The sequence below is a fragment of the Camelus dromedarius genome, chromosome 18 (genome assembly GCF_036321535.1).
Source record: "Camelus dromedarius isolate mCamDro1 chromosome 18, mCamDro1.pat, whole genome shotgun sequence".
Classification (NCBI taxonomy): Eukaryota; Metazoa; Chordata; class Mammalia; order Artiodactyla; family Camelidae; genus Camelus; species Camelus dromedarius.
The window spans coordinates 45,102,186-45,128,240 of NC_087453.1; the positions used below are offsets into that span (position 1 = coordinate 45,102,186).

At 48.5% G+C, this 26,055-nt stretch overlaps 1 protein-coding gene across 2 annotated transcripts in view; it reads left to right on the plus strand.

Annotated features, from left to right (window-relative positions):
• Positions 1 to 26,055, plus strand: part of CFAP61 (cilia and flagella associated protein 61) — a 258,634-nt gene that overhangs the window by 163,161 nt on the left and 69,418 nt on the right. For both annotated transcript variants that reach the window (XM_064475921.1, XM_064475922.1), the window contains exons 20-22: positions 703 to 871; positions 10,660 to 10,834; positions 19,889 to 20,181. In XM_064475921.1, coding sequence (XP_064331991.1) covers positions 703 to 871; positions 10,660 to 10,834; positions 19,889 to 20,181 — 637 coding nt within the window. The remainder of the gene's footprint in view (positions 1 to 702; positions 872 to 10,659; positions 10,835 to 19,888; positions 20,182 to 26,055) is intronic.

The following is a 26,055-nucleotide window of genomic DNA, read 5'->3' on the forward strand; positions in this document are numbered from 1 at the left end:
CCTGATACAGTATTGTGTTCAGATTCAGCTAGAATCCAGAGGAGGAAGCCCGTCCACCCTGACCTGCTGCCTGTGGAAGTGGTGGTTCTCCAAAAATCACCTTCACCCTGAGGAGCGAATCCCAGGAGCCTCCAGTGACCGGCCTTGACGCCAGCGTAATTCCTTAATTGACATTTTCTCCAAATAAAATGTGTCTTCTTGTTTGGGCACAGGTCCATACACTCATTTTCATTTATTGAAAAGCGTTAGCAAATAGGCAGAGTCCTCAGTGTTCTCTGGACCTTGACCCCTGCCTTTGGGGGTCCTCAGATGTCGCTTTCTCCTTTCTCATTCGCTTTGAGTCAATATCACAATATGACAGTTGTCCATGTGACAGTTCAACAGCTAAAGTAGATTTACACCCACCATGACGTGGAAGCATGAGTGTCCACGAATGATCACACACACACACACACACACACCCTCCCTGTTGTGGACCAGCCTGCCCCAGGCAGAACAACTTAGCACTAGTGGGAAGGTGTCAATCTGTGACTAAGTGTCTTGTAACGAAAAGGCTCCCAGCCAGCCTAGGTCCGGGTAGATGCCCAGCAAGAGCACAGACTCGGCCCGCTAGGGGACTGGAACCAGCTCGCCAGATGTCCGATTAATGCCCACTGTCAGCTGCTCAAATGTCACTGACGGAGCCCCCGCCTCTCTCTGCAGCCACTGCTTTAATGACCGAGATCACGCGGTGCTGTCGCTGTGCTCCTGGGTCAGCGTGGTGGTCGGCAAGATGACCGCCATAGACCGGGTGGCCAAGCGCGTCATGGTGTCCGGAGAGGAAGTCGTTCCCTACGACCACCTCGTCCTCTGCACCGGGCTGCAGTACCAGGTGAGCCCCGGGGGGACAGCGGGCCCTCGTCGGGGGGAGAGGGCGGGCACGGCCAGGCGCGCACCCGTGACCAGAACGGCGTCCAACCCCCCTCCACACCCCCGGAAACCCACTCCAAGAAAAACATCCTGCTTGAGGAGAAAAACCGCAGCGAGTGGAGAGAAATGTCACTCTTTAAGCCGTTGGCCAGCAGTCTAGCGCCTACTGCTCACAGAGCGGAATCCAGACACAGCCCGGCAGCATCTGTGGGAAATTAGTTTCTGCCTCGAAAGGCGAGCGTTTGGCGGCGGTGATGGGCTCCCGCGGAAGTATTTCAAACATGCGCACCTTCTGTCAGCCCTTACTTTATTTTGTCTCTCGGTTGCAAAGCGGGGAAAGTGGCTGGTTGGTTTCCAGGGGCCGGGCTTTCCGTCTTGATTAAATCCTCAGACCGCGCTGGAAGGAAGCGGTGCCACCGCCCGGCGGAGGCGAGTTTCCGTGTGGCCGCTTCGCGCCCAGCAGCCCCTCACGCGAAGTGCCGCCGACGCAGGCGTCTCTGTGACGGGGATGGGGTGGGGGGGGGGGTTCAGACCGTGGGGTCTTTTCACTGCGTTTTCTCCCGGGAACCGCCGAGGCCTCCGTGGTGGCTTTGCGAGGAGTAACCCGCTGGCCCACCCCACCCCCAGGCACTGCCGTGTTCTGTCCGGTTCTGTCCCGCGGTGGTGGCCGGTTCTGGGGGCCCGTGCTGCCGGCTTCCTTCCCCGGACGAGCCGGGAGGAGGCAGCGATGGGGACAGAGCCCCGCCGCTCTGCGCTCTGGGCCCGCGCTGCTCGCTGAAATCACCGGGGGGGCGCTTTTGAAATACACCCGGGCCCGGGCCCCGCCCCCAGAGGCTCCGTCTTAATTATTCCGGGGCAGGTGGGGCCCGGTCATCAGCATTCCCCCCCCAGCTCCCAGATAATGCTAAGCTAAGGCGGAGAACCACTGACTCGGACTTTTGCGACCTAGAGTCTCGCCTGAACCTTAAGTGCACCCCCGTCCCCTGTGCCTCGCAGATTGTGACGCAGATTGTGAGCAGGGATAGGGTGGGGGGCGTGGCTGGGGCGCCGCCGTTCGAACGAATTTCCAGGTGAACGGACCACGGGCGAATCTAGCTGGGATCAGCCCCTGAGCGGTATCTCCTCTTTGCTCTTTCCTTCCTAATCCAATTCTCAAAGTGTGGGAAAGGCCTTTTTTTTTTTTTTTTTTGGATAAAGGATAAAAATAAACTGGCAGGAGATCTCACTTGGACACTTAAGTATTCCTGTTTCTAACACATTAAACCAGCGGAAAACACCAAGCACCCCTTCGGCTTGTCCCCTCACCTGCCCCTCGGAGCTCCAGCTGCTGCCTGTGACTGTGGACTTTGGAAAGTGTGAGTGGACGCCCCGCCAATTGTGCAGAGACCCGGGCGTCTGCGCATGTGAGCCCAGCTGCCCCTGCGGCTTTAGTCTGCGGCACATTAAGCTCTTGCCCTTTTTACAGTGGGAAACACGGAATGAAGAAGTGATAAAGGGAGTTGCAATTTAATTTTTCCAGAAGGATGTAAAAATTAACGGTACATAGACTGATATGAAAAAGGCAGCTGAATTCACTGAGAGCTTCCAGCTCTTATTTCTTGCCCTGCTTCCTTCTACTCCACTCTCACATTTTTGTCCAATTTTGGGGGGGGGGAGGAAACAAAAAACAAAACAAAACAAAAAGCTAACAAACTAAAATGATGCAAATAAGCCAGAAGACTACCTGTTACACAATATAATCACATGCCTTAGGCTCTGATCTGGCCGTAAATGGCATGTATCATTCTCAGATATCATGCAATATTTTTGATGTCCAAATACATATCCATTTTTTTAAAATCAGAAAACCCATGCACATGGTACAACCTCCAGTCCTGCTGCAGGAGCACATGTGAGGAGGGCTGGTCTCCACTCCCAAGCCCTCTCTTACAGGTCAACCGTTTTGAGGCATTTCTGTTGTTAGTTCTTCGCTGGTTACTCTCCCCCACCTCCCCAAACTCCAAACAATGTGTTTATAGAAGCTTCCCCCTTGATCTGTCAACTTCTGACGTTACCTATGACCTTTCCGTTTTAGAAGATGAAGATCTATCTGGGTCATGTCCAGTGCCCTCTAACTCCCTTCCCCAGCCTGCCTATAGATTTGGTTATTTTTTCACTAGAGGTGAAGAGCTTACACATGGGGTTCCCAAGCCCCTTCCATGGCTTATGGAGCATCATGCAGAGATGGGGAGATGCCCACCCCACACCTGGGCTTGGGTCATCCCCAAAAGAAGATGAGTAGAAGTGTGTCAGCTCGAAGTCAAATGAGTCTGGCATTGGTATGAGAAAACTGGCTGGGACTCTCAAAGGGTGACACTCCCCGGAGGCCAGCAGACGAGGCAAGAACATACAGCCAGGGGAGGGAGGAGCAGCATGCTAGTTACCGTCAGCTTGACGTGGGGCAGCCACGAGAAGTGGTCTCCGAGGAGGTGAATGACATCCTAGGCGGGGAATGTAAGAGCGCGGAATCCAAGACAGCGCCGCCCTAGGCGGGGGCCTGCCACACAGGGTGGGGAAGAGAGCGAGCCCGCCAAGGGGCTGCCCCGTCGTCCTTCAGCAGCACTTAGCAAGAAGAGGCCTCGGTGTCGAGGACGATTAAAGGGGACAGGGACAGCAGGAGGTCAAAGAATGGTGGCCACTTTAAAACAAGACTGCAAGTTCCATGAGGCTCCTCCCACCAGAGTCGATGTCCCCTCCCCTTGAATCTGGGCAGACTTGTGACCCCCTGACCGGTGGAGTATGAAGGAAGTGACATGGCTGTGCAGCTTCTCCTTGTTTGTGGGAAGAGTGGCCCCTGGAATCTGGAGCTGCCACACAGGAAGCCCTGACGGCCGCCGCGCTGGAGATGCAATATGTGCGTTCTCCAGCTGACGGTTCCAGCCAAGCCCAGCCTCCCAGCCTTCCCTGCCAAGGCTCCAGACACCTGAGTGAAGCCATTGTGGACCCTCCAGACCAGATCATCCACCCACTAAATGTCACAAGTGACCTTTACCCGTAACACGTGGAATAAAAGGATCGTCCAGCCAAACCCCTCGCAAACTTGTGACCCTCAAAATCATGAAAGTGATGAAATGGTGGTGGTTTAAACCACTAAGTTTTGGTGTGAGTTTGTTGCACAGCAAGAGACAACTGGAACAAAAAGATAACACAGAATAAGAAAAAGGGAACACTATCTAGAAAAATCAGAGAAAGAACGTACTTCTGAAAATATTCCAGAATGCAGGATCCTCCCTTTGTCTCCACAGCAAACTGTACCAACCTCAGTACAGCCTCCGACTTGGGAGCTGAAGGCGTTCGAAGAGCAGAGATGAGCTGAGGAGGCCACAGGGCAAGAGGAAAAGGGAGGTGAGGGTGTGAAAAAGGATTGATATTAAGTCCCCATCAAGAGACAGAACTGTGTCTGTACGAGTTGGTGGTGTTGGCTGAAGACAAAGCACAAAGTTTCCCTGGAGGGCAGGGGCCAAAGGGCAAAGGGACACATTTGGTGAGAGAGGCAGGGAGATAAAATAGAGGCGAAGGGGACAGGTAGACACTGGTTTTGCCAAAGAGGCCCAAACAAACAGAACAGAGGTGATAAAGATATGCTAGAAGAAAACTTCCCTTACCTGAGCACGTGGTCTACATTCTGGGCAAAATCAAAGGGGAAATTTCTCAGCAAGTCACATTCTAATGAAATTTTGATTCTATAAGAATGATAGGGGGAAAAAATCAGCAAACTTCAAGAGGAAAATAGCAGATTACCAACAGAAGAACAGAAATAAGGCAAGGGTCAAAAAATGACCTCTCCAGCATTAAATGGCTTAAGAAAATGAAACTGGCCACACAGAATTTTGAAGAAAATGGGTGATTCAATAAGGACATGCCCACCGAATTCTCTCCTGTTGGCGGATGGCAGGAAGCTGTTCTTTGTGAGCAAAGCCTGAGAAAAAGGGTCTTCCGTGTTCTTTAATTCCCGCTCCGGATAAAGGAGACAGAAAAGAAAAATTCCCAATAGTATAAAAGGACACGTGGCAAGCACCACCAACAATTTAAAAGGTAATCTAAATCATTTTAATAAATCTGAGAATAAATGCAAGATAGGAACTAATGAATCTTAATCTAAAGTAATCTAACAAAGCCAAATTGTTGAAAATAGAAAGAGAGGTAGTTGGGGAGGCATGTGAAGTGTCTTAAACGAGGAAACCCAAGGCAGTGTTTCAGTCTTGATGCTTATATTTAGAGGGAGTATGGCTAAAGCATGCTTTTGAGCAGCATAAATAAACTTGCCATCCAAAAACCAAAGATGAAATGGAAGAAAACATCTTTAATGTAATCAAAGGGAAGGAAAGGAAGTAAACAGCTGCAGTGCTTAAGTGTGAAAGTATCATGGCATAAACCAACAGTCATAGCAGTGGGAGTCGTGGTTTTAAAAGACCAAAAGTCTCTTCTTACACGGACTTCAGAATGCAAGAGGAATACAGTGTTCATTCATAGCAACACCATTTACAGTAGCCAAGACATGGAAGGAACCTAAATGTCCACTGACAGATGACTGGATAAAGAAGATATGGTACATACATACAATGGAATACTACTCAGCCATAAAAAAGAGTGAAATAATGCCATTTGCAGCAACATGGGTGGGCCTGGAGATTGTCATACTAAGTGAAGTAAGCCAGAAAGAGAAAGAAAAATACCATATGATCACTTATATGTGGAATCTAAAAAAATAAGACAAATAAACATATTTACAAAACAGAAACAGACTCACAGATGAAGAAAACAAACTTGTGGTTACCAGGGGTTTAAGGAAGTGGGAAGGGATAAATTGGGAGTTCAGGGTTTGCAGATACTAAGTACTGTGTATAAAATAGATAAACAACAAGGTCCTACTGTATAGCATGGGGAACTATATTCAACACCTTGTAATAAGCTATAATGGAAAAGAATATGAAAAGGAGTATGTATGCGTGTGTTTAAATGAATCACTGTGTTGTAACACCAGAAGTTGATGCAACATTGTAAACTGAGTATATTTCAATTTTTAAAAAATTTTTTTAAAAAGTTTGAAAACACTAAAAAAAAAAAAAAGAAAATACAACCACAGTATATCTAACAACAGCAAAATAAAAGTAAAAGAGGTGTACAAAAACCACCAGGCCCAAAGCCGAAGAGTGAAGAGATAGTTACACGTGCACCAGCAGAAGGCGCCAAGCGCGTCAAGCAGCTGGCAGGAGTGGCAGCAACACTCACACCCAGCGAAGCAGAACGTCCGAGGGGGATAAGAGCGCAGGTGCCGACAGAGGGTGAAATCGTGACGACGGCGCGGAGGTCGCGGGCCTGTTCTGTGCTGCACACGGCTGTGCCAGGGGCTGTGTCCCAGAGCAACGGTCCACCTGGAGTGTGGTGTGCGTTTCTGGGCATCACACGTAAGTATGAGCAGAAACCCCTCCAGGGACTCAAGGTCACCCCAGATGTTTAGCCGGGGGGCAAAGGCTCCGGGTGGCCGTCCTCAAATATGTGAAGGGTTTTCGTGTAGAAGTGAATGGACTTGGGCAGTGGGGCCTGGGATGCAGATATGCTACAGACACCAGAAGTGATGGGGCCACAGCGCTCACTCATCCTGAGAAACAGCTTCCTAAGGGTCAGGGCCTCCCCTAGGAGGGAAGATCAGGGCCCCGGGGACAGTGAGCAGGTGGTGCTGTGGTGCCAAGGAGGGGCAGAAGCAACTGACCCCGATCGAGTGCTAGCCTCGTGCCACGTGTGTGTTCACTGACGTCACCCTTGCAGTGACACACTGAGCTCCGCGCCACTTCCATCCCCATTCCACAGAGGAGGGAACCGAGGTGCACTAAGGCTGAGGTACCTTGTCCATATCTGACATGTGGTTTCCATCCTCAGCATCTTGTGGTAGCTGCTGTGGCTCCAGCCATTTCATTTGCAAGAAGCAAGAAGGAGGAAAAACTAGAATAAAATGAATTTTCACATCCTCCACTTCCACCAGCTCCCCACTGCCCAAGGACTCTCTTGACCATCTCTTAGGTCGTGAGTTGGGAAATGTTCCAAGCAGGCATATGTCCCAGGAGTCTGTTGCTAAGAAAGAAAAGGAGACAGAATGTGCCACCAGCAGCCCCTGCTGTCATGTTAACTTGCCCAGGAAAACAGAGCAGCCAAGGGGCTCCCCAAAGCAGTGCTAGCGCTGCTCAGGCAGTCCTGAATCATCCAATGGAATGGTTGAAAAGCCGTCTGCTTCTCTCCAGTCCCAAATTGGTGCCAGGTTGATTGGTAGCAGAGGACTCTCTAGTTTGAACAGCCAGCGCCGATGGCACTTCTCCGTTAAAGCCATGCCCTCCTGTTAAACTTCATACCCTCCCTTCGTTGGTGACATAATATTTTTTCCCCGTAGATCCTTTTTGATTTATTGAATTCTGCTAAACTCTTTGTGGACAAATTAATTAGCTGTGGGATTTAAAATCCTAGCTCCAATTTTGCCTATTTTGTGAAAATGCCATTGTGTGATTATGAAAACTATATTAGCCCATTAATTTTCCTTTATTTTCTCTAATTCTTTATAGTTTAGAAATGTACAAAACCAACTCCACACACTTAAGATCACAGGAGAATTAGATGGGTTATGAGAATGCAGTATCAGGACTGTAGAAAGCTCATTTTTGTTTCTGACCTAATTCCGTTTCCTTATTTTCCTTCTCTTCCTTGTTTCTTTTTAATTGACGTACAGTCAGTTGTAATGTGTCAGTTTCTGGCATCCAGCATCATGTCCCAGCCATGCATATACATACATATATTCGATTTCATATTCTTTTTCATGAAAAGTTGTAACAAGGTATTGAATATAGTTCCCTGTGCTGTACAGAAGAAATTTGTTTTTCATCTACTTTTATATATAGTGGTTAACATTTGCAAATCTCGAACTCCCAAATTTATCCCTTCCCAGCCCCTTTCCCCCAGTAACCATAAGATTGCTTACTGTCTACAACTCTGTCTCTGTTTTGTAGATGAGTTCATTAGTGTCCTCTTTATCCTTTTTTCTTTTTTTAGATTCCATATATGAGCGATCTCATATGGTATTTTTCTTTCTCTTTCTGGCTTACTTCACTTAGAGTGACGATCTCCAGGTCCATCCATGTTGCTGCAAATGGCATTATTTCATTCTTTTTTATGGCTGAGTAGTATTCCATTGTATGAATATACCACATCTTTATCCAGTCATCTATTGATGGACATTCTTCCTTGTTTTTTAATCTAAACACTCACTGTTTGGCATGATAATTCATTGAAAGTTTTCTAAATTGAAAGCTCTCAATTAGTTCTTCAGTCTTGCCTTTTTCTGCAAGGACTTTTCCTGATTTGTTAAAGCATGATTTACTAAACTGGCGTAATATTACCTCAATTTTATTTTATTTTATACTATAACACTTACTGTAGTTCTGATCAAGTTTCAAATCTCCAAAGCTCAGTAGTCAATATTGTGCACTTTAAAACATTCATCAAAATCCTCAGTGGACTGCTTTATGGTAACTAGTGGATAATAATTCCAAAATTTTAGTGTGATGTTGCTAAACAAATTATAGTGCTAATGAGAGTATTTTTTTAACCTCCACAGTTTTAGTTGTAGTAAGTGATCACTACTTTTGGGTTGTCCCTTAGTATAAAATTATATTTAAATTATTTCGGGGGGAGGTAATTAGGTTTATTTATTTTAATGGAGGTCCTAGGGATGAACCCAGAACCTCATGCATGCTAAGCATGCACTGTACCACTGAGCAACACCCTCCCCCTGCAGCTTCTTTATGGAGCAGGGACGTCCATCTTTTAAAAATCGATTCTGCATTTTGGTTGTAGTCCCATCTGAAGCTGAATTCAATACAGCACAGCCATGTACCGAGACTTTACCATCTCTATTGAGAAAGGATGTAACCAAGTTTTCCAGACATCACCTGGGGTTCAGTGAAGCCGCACGTGTTCCTGCCCAGGCAGCATTCACGCCTCCCCAGTGCAAGAAAGCATTGCCTGCGCGGGTCAGGAGAGGAGGACCTGCCCCTGCACCGGTGTCAGTCCCTGCTGCACCACAGCTGCAGAGCGAGTCCTGCCCCGGGCCCCGGCCTCACACCACGAGCACGCAGGACGGCTGGCGCCGGGCTTCCAGCAGAGACCCAGTTGCCTGCGAGTCTTGCTCTGGGTTCCAGCCTCATTATCTCCCCAAATCTCCACCTGGCCACCGCGAGCAAACCGGAGGGGCGGCGTGGGGGCCACTGGGCAAACTCACGCCGCTATGCCATTTGACTTGGCTTCCACAGTGGCATCTGCTTGTTTGGTTTTAATTTGAACCAAATAATTAAAAAATCAGGAGCCCCCGTAGAAAAAGTCCAAGTAGCTGGCATTTCTTGAGAAATCAGATCGAGCCCCGCCCGAACCCACACTCCACCCTGGCGACCACTGGTTGGAGTGGAGTCACGGCGGAGTGCTCTGGCCAGGCCGGCCCTCTGGGTAGCCGCGGTCTCCCTGGCAACCAGGACGGGTGTCGGCCTCATCCTTCATCGTGCTTGCACGGCCGCCTCCCTAGCGGAGGACGGTTTCTGTCTGCGCTCCCATCTGCGTCAAAAGTGCGGGAGCAGTGGGAAGGCTCTGTGTTGAGAGAAAGAGAGAACATTCTTTGACAAAGTGGAGAATAATGCTGTAATTTTCACGAGTAAATAGTAGCCCACTTTCTTTTCTTCCTGGGCCCTGTATACACTTGAATTTCACCCCCTGGTATAATTGCTTCTGTACACATGGTTTTTACCCAAACTGGCCACATCCAATCCAGTTCCATGTACTCTTCCATGATCTCACCACTCCTGCACAACAGGTGGATTCTGGGTTCCATCTCCTTGACTCCAGGCAGGCCTCTAGGGTGACCTCCGTGAATAGAATATGGCAGGAGAGGCTCTGCTGGGCTTCCAAGGCTAAGTTAGAGAAGAATGTGGCGCTCTCTGGACTTCTGCCCCCTCTAAGGACACATGCCTGGGAGCCCAGCCACCGTGTTGTGAGGAAGCTCAAGTCCCGTGGGGAGGCCACATGTGGTATTCTGGCCAGCGACCCCAGGGGGTGCCAGCCCACAGCCAGCGCCATCCGCTAGACCTATAGTGATGGCTTCACATTTAAAAAAGATACCCAGCATGTTTTCTTGGGGAAGGAAAAAAGATTGAGAGTTTATCTCCAGGAGGTTCCAGCCCCCAGCCATCAAGTCACCCCCAGCCTTCAAGTCTTCCCAACTGAGGCCTCCCACATCGTGAAACAGAGACAAACTTGCCCCACCTTGCCCTGTCTGAATTCCTGACCTACAGAATCTCTGAGCCTGTTTGTTTTGTTTTGTTTTTTAAATTGAAGTGCAGTCAGTTACAATGTGTCAATTTCTGGTGTGCATCACACTGTCCCAGTCCTGCAATGTACAGACATTGAGCCTGTTGAACGGTGGTTTGCACCACTGAGCTTTGGAATCATTTGTTATGCAGCATTAGATGACCAGGGCAAATGTCTTCTGCGAATTGACTCCGAGTGGTCATTCCACCCATTTGGTTTTTTTCAGTGAAGACCTGATTATATCTGGAGACTGGAAAAAGCACACCAGTACCGGGGCATTGCTATGTTAATTTTTATCACTTGATTTATTGCTCTGTAAGTGCTTACCTGTTACCTCTGAAATAAGTGTTGCTCTGTAACACACCTCAGGTCCCATGCCCTACAGGGGCTGATATTAGCCAACACCCAACGAACAGAGAGGTTCTGGACAGCAGTCGACGGAGGTACACCGGTCCAGTTCCCTGCAATCATTTCACCCTCAACGACGAAGAAGATTGCTTAAGGGCCCTGACTTGGATAAGGAATAACTCCATCACCGCAGAAGGTAAGGATGCTGGTAACTGTGCATCTTTTCAGAATCGTGTTTTATGCTTATAATGAGTCTCATTCTTTGTCTAGTTCCAGTATATAATTAGTGCCTAATTAATTCCAACCAAATCATTCATCTGTCATGCTTTGTTTTCCAGATTAATTTACAACTTGTTGTCATTTTTGGATACCCAGCATGTTTGCTGGGGGAAAGAAAAAAGCTTGAGATAGTTTAATTATCTATAATTATTTTATTACACAAAATGAATATCTGAAGAGCAAAGCATGGCTAAAATCATTAACTAATTAAAGAATAATTTAATAAGCAAACATGTTTAGCAATTATATGGAAAATATGCCTCCTTTTGTGGAGCTTTTGAAAAGACCTAGGAAGAAAAAGAAAGGTCTGAGTCGGAAGGGCTCTTTTCTTTCAGCATCCATTGTTCTCCTCGCTGTGCCAGCTCAGTCCTTCCCACAAACGCACGTATTCGGGTTCCATGCCTCTCTCTGAATCCAAGCGAGAGAGTAAAACATTTGAGCAAGTAAGTGCCTCTGCCACTCAAAAGTGCTTTCTCGAGCATCTTCCTCTCTATTACTGGGATTAGCGGAAATTATTTGACCAGTAAAATAACCAGAACAGGGCCTGGCTGCCTGTTTGTGTTAATTGAAACTTGGGAGTTGAGTTTTTGAGATGAGACTCACTGCAGCCCCTTTCTTTTATCGAAAGTGCAGACAGGATCAGCAACTTGGTTGGGTTATGTGACCCCCTGTTCTGGGCTGGGCTTCTGACCCAGACCTTCAGTTCAGTCCAGGGATGGAAAAATCACAAAGTGTCTGGAGTGTGGGGACCGATATATAAAATTAATGTATTACTTTATTTAATGTGTTTATTTAAATATAATTTAATTATATTACTTACTATAATTAATCTATTAAAATTAAATACATTCCTTCTGATTTTTTTGGTGGATGATTTAGGCATGAGTTAACTTTTTGTCAAGTTCCTACATTTGCTTCATTAAAAATCAAAACTACATATCAAAGGACATTCAATACATTGCTGAATTCAATTTCTTAATACTTGTAGGCAATTTGCATCTAAATTCACAAGTGAGATTGGCCTGTTTTCTCTTTTATGCTTGACTTCAAGGTTTTGCAATCAAGGGAATGCTAGCCTCACAAAGGGTTTTGGGGAAGCTTTCCATATTTTTCTGGGGTCAGAAATATTTTGTGTAACCTAGAAGTTGGTCAGAACTCACCCATAAAACCAGCTGGGCCTGGAACCTTTGGGCAGATGTGGGATATGTAGATACATGTCAGAAATGCAGATTGAAAACTTGTCAAAGGATTTTAATGTTTGCATTATAACTTGGTATTATTTTCAGTTTTGCATCTGTGTGTGTTTAAACATGTTTCAACATTTTAGTCATTCTTTAACCACTGCCCTATGACCTAAGTACACTTAGGGAATTCTCTGATCTGGGGGTCAGCAGACTTTTTCCATAGATAGACTTGGCAGGCCATGTGGTCTCTGTCCTGACTACCCAGCTCTGCTGTTGTAGCAAGAAGGTAGCCCCAGACAGAATGTCAATGAACAGGCATGGCTGTGTTCCAATAAAACTTTATTTATAAAAATAGGGGATGAGTCCCTGTCTGCAGAACCCTGCTTTTATCCATACAGTTTGTGACCAATCATTACCATTTCATCAAGTCCAGACTTCAAAATGTAACTTAAACTCGCTGAAAGCACAAACGCCAATGAACAGTTCAATACAACGTAGACATCATGTCTTAAGACTGTGTCCAGTCCTGTTACAATGCAGTGTTTTAATCGGAATGTTGGCTGTTTTGAATGTTAGGATTAAGGACCATTTTGACCAAGAAAAGGGCCTTTGAAAGTGGCAATGCAAGTTCTTAAGGTTGAATGTTCATGGCAGAGAATTTAGAAATCCCAAAGCAAGAGGCTCTTGGTTTTCGGATGGGGAAGAGCATTAGTGCTATTTGTTGCTTTGACTGGTCATCAAAGCTAGTGATGGTCTGGTGTCCACTTAAAGGGAAATGCTTTTGCAAGAGTTAAGAATGTCTTGCATTAGCCATTGCACAAAACCCCTGCGTGCCTGCCTTTGTGCACTGAACAGCCAGGGGAAGAAGTCTGTAGGAGTTAGTTTCTTGTCTTAAATGTAGGCTGTTTTCCCTGGGCCCAATGCTTAATGACACCTCCAGGGTACCTCCCAGGTAGGTGGCCTAAACACTCAGATGCTGGAGGCATCTGAGAAAGTGACTCAGCCAAGTTAATTCAACTCAGGGTAGTGGCCCTTTTCAGTGACTTGTCATGTAAGGAAAACTGGGAAGAAAAACGTTAACTTCCTGCCTTGAGGAAGCTCTTTTTCTGTGTAGCTTTTTCATCATTAGACTCATGTTCAGACTTGAATTTAATTAGTCCCAGTCCAGATATCTCCCTCTCGTGGGTTGCTGTGAGGATTAGATAAGGTTTTACACATGCAGTTCAGGACAGACAGCATCTCCTACGCGTAGGCTGTGGTTGTACTCGTGGCTGCTTCTGCTGCCACATGTGTTGTTGCTGTTCACGGAAGGTTCGCCAGACTGTCGGCCTCAGCCCCCGCCGTCCTGGGGATGGTGCACGGGGATCTGGGCACACCAGGTACCAGTCTGGTTCCAGAGAGGCACTGTGGCCTGAGTGGGAGCCTTGGAGGCCGCAGAATTTGGAGAAGGCTTCCCCAAGAAGGGAGGGTTTGCGTTCAGCCTTAAAGAGGAGGTTGAGGGAGTTTGATTTGTATCCAAAGACAATGACCTGTCACCTTGGGCCAGGCAGACTCTGTGAAGGGCAGTAGTGGGAGAGGTGGTGGAGGACCTCAGACCAGGTTCAGCGCGTGACCTTTTAGAGGATGGGGAACAGGGGGTGAGGCTTGCATAAGACAGCCCTGGAGGAAGGTAGACCTCCTCACCTGTGGCACTCATGGCGGTAGAGAGAAAGGCATTGGTAAGGATGGATTAGGGAGACGGCAGTGGCCAGTGGAGGCGGGGCAGCCGCGTACGCAGTGCAGCGCTGGGAGGAGCCACCTTTGATCCATTCGGTGGTCCTGCCGGCGCAGCCGTCTAGCTTACGTCCAGGTCCCTTATGGGCTGATGGTGTCTGAAGCTGGAAACCAGAAGTGGGCACTTGATGAAAACGAGGAGCAGGGCTTTGTCCTCACATCCATCACCACCGCTCCGCCTGTCAGCCCTCCTTCCTAATTACTCCAGAAAGAAGGCGGGCATTTCTCATGACAGTCAGCTTTTGCTCCCTCAGGGCTAATGTTCCTTTTTCTCGATAGTTCAGGGTGGGGTCAGCGGGAGGGAGCTGAGGGCAGAGCCCTTCTCCCAGAGTCTGAGAAAAAAATCCCGTGTCTCACTGACTGTGACTGGGTGGAATGTCCATTCCCGTCCATCTGGTGGGAATCACACCCCAAACCCTGGGAAACTCCAAGCCTCACTTCGAAGCACAGGGACTCGAGAGGAGGGGCTTGTTTGCTGAGGACAGTGGAGGGATTGTTCTAGAAGGACAGACAGATGCTGGCTAGCAGAAACCATGGGCGGTCACTAGGAGGCGGTTGGCTGTCCTCTGAATTTCTGCCCCTGAGAACGCGCAGGGACCTGCGGGGAGAGTGTCACCACTCCCCACCACGGTCTCTATTCTGTCGTGCCTTCCTCTGCTCCCAAAGGGGAGACAGTTCTTCTGTGATGAAATTCATCCAGTCTGAAGGAAATTGTTACGGGGGCTCTGGAGTTGGAGGGGTTTGTAGATGCAAATTGTCCTAAACTATGAGGACCACTCCAGTACCCTGGAGCCCAGCTGACGTCACTGGCTTTCAACTGCAAGCAAAACCTGGAGGGTTGAGATGGGGCTTCATGTAGAACCCTACTAACATCATGATGGTTTTCGGCATTAACTGAAACTGATTGAAATTCATCTGCTAGTACCTCCGTACTTGCCATGAAAATGAAAAGTAGGGTGAAAGTAAAAAACACTGCCTTAATGGCCCCAAATGGAGCAATCATTTTCATCTTTAGCTAAATACAGTTTACTGCCTTGTTAAAATATGTTTGTAAGAAAAGTATAACATGAAAATTCTGGTGCATGAATCACCGAACAAAGTCTTTGTCCTGCTATATCTAATACATTCTCCCTTTTTGTTTGGTAGAGCAAAATGGACAGGTCAGGTTTGGGTCATAGAAATCTTATGCTCTGACTTATACAAAAATAAAAAGAGTATTTGCTGGTCTATTCTTGGACATAATATGTTTTTAAGTGAGTGTTTATTTCACTATTTATTAATATTCTGTGATATCTATTTAAAATCCTTTCATTGTCTGGTTATTTGCTTAAGTTAATTATACAGATAAAATGCCAATTAGAGGTGTTTTTTTTTTTAAGGGAACATGTTCATTCATCTGCAAATATAGTGTAGTGGTGTGCACACTGGTTCTGAGATCAGAGTGGGCAGGTCGGATTCTGCTGTACCATCCTCTGCTGTGTGACCTGAAGCTCAGTATTAACCTCTCTGTCCTCAATTTGAGCATAATGAAACTTGTCTCATATTCCTGTTCTGATCATACATAATCACTGTTTCTTTTGAAATGGAAAAGGAAATATAATTCTTCACTAAAGTACAATGGAATATATAAATATACATACTTAGAAATAATTTAAAATACATAAATTACAAAATGTAGTATATAATTCTTGTTTTCTCTGTTCTTAAAAATATAGTGACAATGAAGGAAAACTCTTATTAATATCTGTGTGCATAAATCCTAAGTTTATTTCTTATCCTCTTGAGATGTGATTTCCTGCCCAGAATAGCAGACCAGGAAACCTTTCTCGTCTCGTCTTTTCAATTGATGGTTTTCTTCCTGGAGAACTCTTCATCTCTACCTCTCGTGTGCTTGCCTCCTTTTGGCGGTCCCGCAGTCCGAGTCGCTGGTGTGAATGGCGTAGTCACCCGCACCTTCAGCGAGCAGGTGGCAGAGAGCAAAAGCACCACCGTCGCCTTTATGCCAATGTTCCAGTGGCAGGTCTCAGTGCTTTTGCAGCCTGAGGTGGAGACTTGCCAGCTCGCGAGGTGGTGCTATGAATCATCCGGTCCCCTCTTCCTCCCCAGCTGGGCTGTCGCCGCGAAGCCCCTCTTCCCTCTTGGAGGCGCCCTTGCACGCCTTGCCTCCAAGGTCGCTGCAGGTTCACGTGAGAGAATGCCCGGGTGCTCTTCCTGCCAACTTCAATTCCGGGAGCTTTCACACGGTCGTCTTTTTAACCTGCCCTCCTTGCACTCTGCTTCCCGATTCAGATCTGCAATCTCAGTAATGCATAATTTATTCCCTAGGAGGAGCAAAAAAGATTGGCTTCCCACGCAAACTGCCGTGGTTAGATTCCATTATCCCTTTTTTGAAAATGCACCCAGACTGTTCTCATCATCAGTTCTCATTTGCCATTTCAAAGTAGGGCAGCCCACGCTTTCCCCCGTCACCTCTCAGATCAAGTGCAGAAACTCATTTCTTTCTTTCCTTTTTTTAGCGGAGGTACTGAGGGTTGAACCAAGGACCTCGTGCATGGAGCACGCCCTCTACCACTGAGCTAGTTCCCTTCCCACCCCCTCCCCCCCAAAACTGGTTGTTTCTTATTCATTAAATAAACTGAGCTGCAGAGAAGACAGTGACCAGATCTTTGAACAGAAAACCAACATCCAGGGGAAAGCTTCAGCTTTTCCACCCTATTTCTTCCATCTATTCATGGAAGCTTCCAAAGAAAGCAGACGATACCCCAGGAAGATGAAGGAAGCCCCTGCAACGTGTCACCTCCTTCTAAATATTTGCAAAGACTCGGAGAGGTACAAAGCACCTAAGTGGTGGAAATGCGTCGACTAATTAATCTTTAATGAACTGACATTGTCTGACCTCTTAAAGCCTGCTGTGGGTGAACAGATGCCATGGGTCCCGCAGACCCTGGGGCCGCCCTCACCCCCGCCCCACCCCCGCCCCGACAGCCATTAGGACGCTCTGCGCCAGGGGGACCCCAGCCACCAGGCTCGTCCACCTGGGCTGGGACACACTGTCAGGCCCAGCGCCGCCCGTACCGAGCCCTTTGCCCTGTTGCTGTTCACGGCCCACTTCGCCCACCCCCGCCCTCACCCCGCAACCACTGTCTTTCACCTACCTCCTTTTTTCATTAACATGGATGGACTCAGAGATGATCATACGAAGTGAAGTACGTCAGACAGAGGAAGACAAATACGCTTTACTATTACGTGTAGGTGGAATCTAAAAAATAAATATAAATGAGACAGATGATCTCATTCACCTGTTTTTTTTCCCCCCACGTGTCCAAGATTTATTTGGGTTACTTATGAAAATGCATGTGCCTGGACCATGCCCCCTGGCAGTTCTGATTCAGCTTTATTCACCTACATTTAAACTCTTTCTTCTCGCTCTGAGCCAGCGATCGAAGGAGATCCGTCTCTCTGAGGCCCTGTCAGTTCTCTCTCTGCCCTCCCTTTCTTTCTCCATTTCCTTTCCTTTCCATCTTCCTTCTTGATTCAGCCCCAGATCCAGCCAACTGTCACAATGTGATAGCCCCACACAGAGTGGAAACGTTTGAAAGAAAAGGGATCACACTGGCAAAGAGTAATAGGCTGACTCTGTTGCGTCAGGCTTGTGGAGGGATGTGATTTGACCTGTGATGTGTTCTTATTTATGTAGTAAAAAAGTTATCCCAAAATTCTTCTGTTTTGTGGGTAATGAGAGAATGTAAGTAGATAATCATCTAAAACATGTTTAGGGGGAAAAGTTTCATGACATCACATAGGCATCTACTTGCTGTGTGCCCAGTATCACTGTGACTTTGGACTATTGTTCAGCAAATATCCATACCCCTCCCCTGGGTGTGGGCATGGCTGCGGGACTTGCTTTGGTTAATGGTTAGTGGATTTGGTTAGTGGATGTCATGTCTTCAAGGAGAGGCTTGAAGGCTGCCTGAGCAGTGGCATCCTTCTGCTCCTGCACGGCCCCCTGGATAGAATATGCCTTGGGTATCAGTTGGTCCACAGAGGATTCGAGACATATGGTGCAGGCCTGACCCCACCACAGCTTGGACCAGATCAGCCAGTATCAGCCCACCCACAGATGTGTGAGCCCACTTGCACAGGCGTATGCTGTCTGGCATTGTTTTGGGGTACTTTGTTATGCAGCATTATCGTGACAACAGCTGACAGTTACACATTTGGGAGGGGGGAGTTGTTTCCAATTAAACTTAAAGATAGACAAAACTATTTAGAAGTTAGCATACTTGTAAGTAAACATCTAATTTCGCTATCAGAGGTTTTATGAAATATATTACGTTTTGAATTGAAAGCATCCTCCTCTCCAGCTGCCTGCAGTCTGTGGCTCTCCAAATACAGCTCTCCAAACTGCAGCAGCACCGCAGCGCCTGGGCTTCTGTGAGCCCACAGGGGAAATGCCCATCTCACAGGACAGTTGTGAGAAGCTCCCATGAAGGGGACCGGAAGAATATTAAACTCCGAGTTGCCTGGGGCCTCAGTGCTTGGATCTGTGTCACTGGGAATGAATACTGTTTTTGCGTGCATATTTTAAAGGGGCAGAAGACCTCACGCCTCGGACAGTTTCAGGCTCACGTGTGGACTCTTGTGGGGGCTGGCTCTGTGCTGCGGCAGCCAGCCGAGAGTCGCGCGTCGCAGCAGGTGGCAGCTTCGGTAATTTAAGCAAAATGGTGGCTCTTTCAGCCGAAGGAACACGCAGCGCGCCGAGCGGGGCTGGCGGCCGCATCCGAACAGAGCGGCACCGCTGCCACAGAGCCGGAGCGCCCTAGCGGGGGCAGGACGGAGGGGCCGGGCACCCACATCTGGGCCCCGGGAATTATGGGAGCACTTCCTGGATGCGCTCGCCCTCAGGGAAGCGACCTGAAAGCTATTCTGGTTCCTCTTCTTCTAAGCAAATAAGATGAGCCATTACACTTCCTTTCAGTTTTGAACAGAAAGAGATTTTTGCATAATTTATTCCACCCAGTTGAATAAATACACTTGCCATTTATTTTGTCTTGTAAAATTCCTTTTCATACCGTTTCATAAACGGGAGAAAAGAGAGAGACTCACAAACCCATCATTTTGCGGTAAAATTGTTACGGCTTGCTTGAAACGTGAGTCTACTGTTTCTTTTCTAGTGAAAAGGTAATAATACCAATTCAATGTCAAAAATATCATATGGCACATCTCCCTCATTTTAATAGGGTCAGTGGTCTTAAAGCTTACATAATTTGTACAAGAGCGTATCTCCTATCTTCTGTAGTATTTCTAAGAGAGATAAAGAAATGGCATAGAGTGTTACCAACAAAATGCTCTTACACAGGGGAAATCTTTCAAGATTATTTTGTGATTTTTATTTTCACTTACCAGAAGGACACCCTGCAGTCTCCTTTGTTAGGTTTTGACAATTTATATCCCAAAAATCAGAATTTGAATCTTTATAAAATTGTCTATTACAAGCAGAATGTGCAAGTCTTTAGTTCTCAAAAAAGGGCAAACTTTCCTTGAAGTCGACATGACTTAACAATTACGTATTAAAATATCTGTACCATCACCTACAGGACTAATTTTTTTCTTACCGTCATCCTTTTCATCCCTTAGAAAGAACTCTTATTTATTGCAAACTTTTGCAATTACTTTTTCCTTAATGAGTATAGCAAACAGGGAACAAAAACAAGATAAAGGGTTTTTATTCTAGACAGTTTCATTTAGCATAATTTCAACTTTCAAATTACAGGAACATAAATGAATGGCCTACTTCTGTGTTAAAAGTACTTGACTACTTTGTGGGATGTTTTGTGCCAATTCTTTACGAAATCATCTTGGTCGCCGTTGCTAGGGAACACCGCTGGCTTCCCGCAGCTGAAAAAAAATGAGAGGGTTACAGGGAGCAATTCAGCATTATGAGCCTTTGACTAATAAGGTTGTTGGGTTTTTTTTTTAAACTACGTATCTTAGCATGTCACCCCCTCTTCTAGGGCATGTCATTGTCTACGGGAACACAATTGACACGTACACAACGGTGGAGATGCTCCTGAGCATCGGCGTGCGGGGCTCCCACATCCACCTGGTGCAGCACCCACCCACCTCCACCATCACCTGCATCAACAACTACTCAGTGGAAAGCGCAGTGGAGGACGCGCTCAGGGCAGCGGGGGTGACTGTGTCCCGGGACGCGCTCCTGGCTCAGTGGAACGACGGCCAGGACCCCGACCCCATCCGCAGTGCCAGCTTCACCACGCCCACCAAGCCCTTCACGCTCCCCTGCTCGGTAAGTGGGTCCCCCCCGAACCTCACTCACCACCTGCGAGAGCCGCCACCTTCCTGGGACATGGGGTCTGGAAGGTGGTGGGCAGTGAATTTATAGTTACAGGGTTGGTTTTTTCATTTGAGTAAAGGTAGATTTATTCAGAGAGATACATAGTCCATAGACAGAGAGCAGGCTGTTGCCGAAGGCAAGAGAAAGGCCACGAGCTGTGGGGGGGGGGGTGCTTAGTTTAAAATAAAAGTAGGTCCACACTCCATAGACCAAGTGCAGGTCATCTCAGAAGGGAGGGCGGCCACGAGGTGCAGGGGCCGTTGGTTTTTATGGGCTCGGTAACAAGTGGGAGGGCTAGTCCAGCTACTCTGGGGGAAGGGCTGGGATTCCCAGGAGCTGGGCCGTCACCCGCTTGCTGACCTTTTATGGTCAGCCTCAGGACCGTCATGGCGCCCGCGGAAGCTCCACTCACCATGCTAATGTATTACAGTCAGCATGCAATGAAGCTCGAGGGCCACTGGAAGTCAAACCTCCCGCCATCTTGGGCCTCAAGGCCTCCGGGGAGTTGAATCTCCGCTATCCTGGTGTTAACTGCTGTGCCCTTCCTTCAGTAGCGGTGCCCTGCCCGCTTCCTTCCTGTCTCATATCTTCCTGCAGAACAGCTTTCTGGGAGCTGCTCAGTCTGTCCCAAGGCTTCTCTGCCCTTTCCATCATAAAACCCAAGTGCCTTGGCTTGGCATTCAAGGCCCCCCCCCCATGCTCTCTGCTCTCAACTTCAATTTCCAGGCTTAGCACTTGCCACTTCCCACCTGGGCTGAGACCCTCTTGAAGCTAGGGGTCGTATCTGGTTCGCCTCTGGGTGTAGTTACAGGGTTTGCTCCCTAAATGTTCAGATTTTCTACTGCTAAATAACGAGCCACCCAAACTTAGCAGCACGGAACCACTGCCGTCATTCGTTATTATCTCTCATGGTCTTGGGGTTTGACCGGGCCCAGTGGGCAGCTCCCCCCGGAGGTCTCTCATGTGGTTGGCGTCACAGGGGGGGCGGGACCGGAAGCATCGAGAAGGCGTGCTCACCTGCTCGTCCGGCCGTTGATGCTAGGGGAACTTCAGCTGAGATTTTGCCCAGAACACTTATAAATGACCTCTTTATGGGACCGAGCTGCCTTTCAGCATAGTTGTTTGGCTCCAAGAGCAAGTGGGAGAGAGAGAGACCCAGAGACACAGAGAGAGAGAGAGACAGAGGGACACGCCGTAGCTCCTTCCACGACCTAGCCTTCGGAGTCAAGCAGATCACATCTACCACCCCTGTGTCTTAGTGGCAGGTCACTAAGGCTCAAAGGGAGGGGACCCCGCTCTTCATGGAGGCGCTGCCAGGATTTGAGGGTGCCAGCAGTGGCTCGAGCTTCCCTGTCCCAGGCCCCTTGCTGCGTGCTCGCAGGGTGTTCTGTCCCTCCTCACAACAGCTCTGTAAAGGGAAGCGTCCCCACTGTACAGATGAGAACACCGTGTCCCCACGCCAGCAGTGTGCTGAGCTCCCCACCCAGGCCAGCAAGACCCCAGAGTCTGCGCTCTCCACCTCCTAAGGTTCCGGAAACAGCAGTGGTGGGTCTTTCCCCGTGGGGTAGAGACTTAGAAGATACGCATAGAGAGAGCGCTGTGCGCTGGGGCGTGTGACAGCTCAGCTCGCACCCAAATACACAGCGGTGCCTGTTCAGGAGTAGCAGAGGCCAGGAGGGAGTGGGGGGAGGGGCCAGTCCCTGCGATGGGGAAGCCGGAGGCCCCTCGGGGGGGGGGGGGGGGGGGCGGAGGTCAGTGCGAGCACTGGAGTTGGGGGCGGGGCGGGCGTGGGCGGTTGGGCTGGAGAAGCCAGCAGCATCTGGCGGGGGGAGGATGGGGGGTTCTCTGAACCCTTACCCGGGAGTAGGGGCTGGTCAGCCTACGTCGGGGCTTCTCGCCCACATGCCCCTCGGGGTGGGTGACGGTGACCCTCATCCCCTCGAGTCTAGGCAGGACCTCATCCTGCCCTGATCACCCATGGGCGATGGCTTTACGCCCTGCCCTTCAGTGTGCTCACTTCACCCTCCATTCCGCAAATATTTATCCAACACCTGCTAGGTCTCAGGCCCTGTCCTAAGTGGGAGGGAGATGGCAGTGAAATCAAAATCTTTTCACCAGAATTTCCCCCCAAAATGATGATCCTGGGATATGTGTGCCAAGTTTATCCTGGGGAACCTCTGGAGGCGAGCACGCGCCCTGTTTAGGAAGCAGAGGTGTAAGAACCCCCTCCCCCCATTTCCCATTGAACGCAGGTTCTCCAGCCGCCCCCGCTGGCCAGCAGCTCAGTGTTCAGGTCAGACCTGGAGCCACGGCAAGGACACCTTGCAGACAGATACCCTCATGTGCTTTGATCCAACACACTTTCCTGCCCGAACGTCCCCCTGAAGCCTTGAGTCAGACCCCGGCCTGTCTGCTGCCAGGTCCCACTCTTGCTTCCCGCTCAGCTCTGCCCCACGGGAGCGGCCCCTGCGGATGACACTCCTGGCCCCACTGCTCTCTGACACGTAACTGTGCTCCGCCGACAGGAGGTGCCGGCAGGGGGTTGGAAATTGCAGGAAAAGAGATATCGGGGTATTTATCCCCCCGACAGTCGGCTCTGGGCAGCGCCTCTGTCAGGGCACCGGGGGGACCTTTGACGGGGTGGACGTATTCATTATCTTGACTGTGGCCTTGGTGTTGCCGGTTGAATCCGTGCCCGCAGAGAGGTGGTCCTGGTCACCAGCGCCTGTGGATGTGACGTTGTTTGGAAGCAGGGTCTCTGCAGTTGTAATCGGGTCAAGAGAAGGTCATCCTGGATGGGGTGGACCCTAAGTCTAAGGACTGGTGCCCTTATACGGAGAGAAGGATTTGATGGCCCGGAGGAGGCCAGAGAGGGAGGAGGCCACCTGCTGACGGAGGCAGAGCTGGGGCGACGCGCTGCAGGGGCCGCCGGCAGCCGCCACGAGCTAAGACGACGCAGGGGACAGTCTGAAGTTCTCTGTCTAGCTAGACAGTTGTCAATTTCATTGATTTTTCCCCAAAGATCCAGCTTTTGAATTTGCTAATTCTCTCTGTTGTCTGTCGGTTTCCTCTCTCATTGACTTCTGCTCTTAACAATCATTTCCTTCTTTCTGTTCGTCTTGGATTTGCTTCGCCTTTCTTTTTCTAGTTCCTTAAGGCAGAACCTTAGGTCATTATTTATACAAGCATTGAAAGCTCTGCGGTTTCTTCTGTTTGGCTGCATCCCATGTGTTTAACATGTTAAATTTTCATTATCATTTGGTTCAAAATGTTTTCCAGTCTCCCTTGTGATTTCTTCTTTGACCCTTAGAGTATCTGGAAACGTGTTGTCCTCAGAGACCATGTTTTTATTGATTTCTGATTTAATGCCATTGTGATCAGAGACACATGCTTTGTGATTTCAATCTTTTAAGATTTACTGAGACCTGTGTTATGTCCAGGCCGATGGATTATCACTGTGAACATGGAAGGAACGCGGAGTTTGCGGCTGCTGGGTGTAGTGTTCACCAGAATTTCCCCCCAAAATGATGATCCTGGGATATGTGTGCCAAGTTTATCCTGGGGAACCTCTGGAGGCGAGCACGCGCCCTGTTTAGGAAGCAGAGGTGTAAGAACCCCCTCCCCCCATTTCCCATTGAACGCAGGTTCTCCAGCCGCCCCCGCTGGCCAGCAGCTCAGTGTTCAGGTCAGACCTGGAGCCACGGCAAGGACACCTTGCAGACAGATACCCTCATGTGCTTTGATCCAACACACTTTCCTGCCCGAACGTCCCCCTGAAGCCTTGAGTCAGACCCCGGCCTGTCTGCTGCCAGGTCCCACTCTTGCTTCCCGCTCAGCTCTGCCCCACGGGAGCGGCCCCTGCGGATGACACTCCTGGCCCCACTGCTCTCTGACACGTAACTGTGCTCCGCCGACAGGAGGTGCCGGCAGGGGGTTGGAAATTGCAGGAAAAGAGATATCGGGGTATTTATCCCCCCGACAGTCGGCTCTGGGCAGCGCCTCTGTCAGGGCACCGGGGGGACCTTTGACGGGGTGGACGTATTCATTATCTTGACTGTGGCCTTGGTGTTGCCGGTTGAATCCGTGCCCGCAGAGAGGTGGTCCTGGTCACCAGCGCCTGTGGATGTGACGTTGTTTGGAAGCAGGGTCTCTGCAGTTGTAATCGGGTCAAGAGAAGGTCATCCTGGATGGGGTGGACCCTAAGTCTAAGGACTGGTGCCCTTATACGGAGAGAAGGATTTGATGGCCCGGAGGAGGCCAGAGAGGGAGGAGGCCACCTGCTGACGGAGGCAGAGCTGGGGCGACGCGCTGCAGGGGCCGCCGGCAGCCGCCACGAGCTAAGACGACGCAGGGGACAGTCTGAAGTTCTCTGTCTAGCTAGACAGTTGTCAATTTCATTGATTTTTCCCCAAAGATCCAGCTTTTGAATTTGCTAATTCTCTCTGTTGTCTGTCGGTTTCCTCTCTCATTGACTTCTGCTCTTAACAATCATTTCCTTCTTTCTGTTCGTCTTGGATTTGCTTCGCCTTTCTTTTTCTAGTTCCTTAAGGCAGAACCTTAGGTCATTATTTATACAAGCATTGAAAGCTCTGCGGTTTCTTCTGTTTGGCTGCATCCCATGTGTTTAACATGTTAAATTTTCATTATCATTTGGTTCAAAATGTTTTCCAGTCTCCCTTGTGATTTCTTCTTTGACCCTTAGAGTATCTGGAAACGTGTTGTCCTCAGAGACCATGTTTTTATTGATTTCTGATTTAATGCCATTGTGATCAGAGACACATGCTTTGTGATTTCAATCTTTTAAGATTTACTGAGACCTGTGTTATGTCCAGGCCGATGGATTATCACTGTGAACATGGAAGGAACGCGGAGTTTGCGGCTGCTGGGTGTAGTGTTCTGTGTTACCTGTTAGCTCGCTGGGGTTGATGGTTATGTCTGGATCTTCCATGTCTTCACCGACACTGTTTTGTCTAATTCTATCCATCGCCAAGAGAGGGATATTAAAATCTCTTACTATTATTGTGGAATTCTCTATTTCTCCCTGTAATTTTTTAAATTTTTGCTCCTTTTTGAGACTCTGTATTAAGAATGTGAACAATTTATAACCGTTATCTCTGCCTCCTGCACGGTGCTATTTATAATTATGAAATATCCTTCTTTATCTCTGGTAACATTCCTTTATATTAAGGTCCACTTTATCTCATATCCTTCTTAGGTTTGCTGTTTGCATGGTATATTTTTTCCTGTCCACTTACTTTCTACTTATCTGTGTCTTTATATCTAAAATGTGCCTCTTATAGATATTGTAAAGTAGCTTGTGTTAGTATTTTTATTGCTGCAAATACTAGACTTAGCAGCCTGACAGCACACGTCGGTTAGCTCATGGTTCTGTGCGTCAGAAGTCCTGGTGCGGCTGGCTTCTCTGCTCAGGGACTCTCGAGGCTAAAATCAAAGTGTTAGCCAGCGCTCTATCCAGAGCTTGGAGCTGCGGTAGAATTTAGTTCCTTGCAGCTGAGGACTGAGGTCCCTGTTTCCCTGCTGGCTCAGACAGAGTCCACTCTCAGTTTCTGGAGGCCACCCACATCCCTTGCCACATGGCCTCTTCCATCTGCAAGCCAGTGACGGAGAATCTCGTGGCAAATCCCCCTCACACGTCCAATCTCCTTCTTCAGGAAAAGCCTGGTCTCTTTTTCAGGTCTCATCTGACAGATCCACAGGGCATATCTGAAAGCCAGCTGTGCCATAGGGCATTGCCCAGTCACCCATCTCATCACATTCACACTCAAGTTCATGCTGGCATTCAAAGGGAGGGGTGGGAGTCTTGGG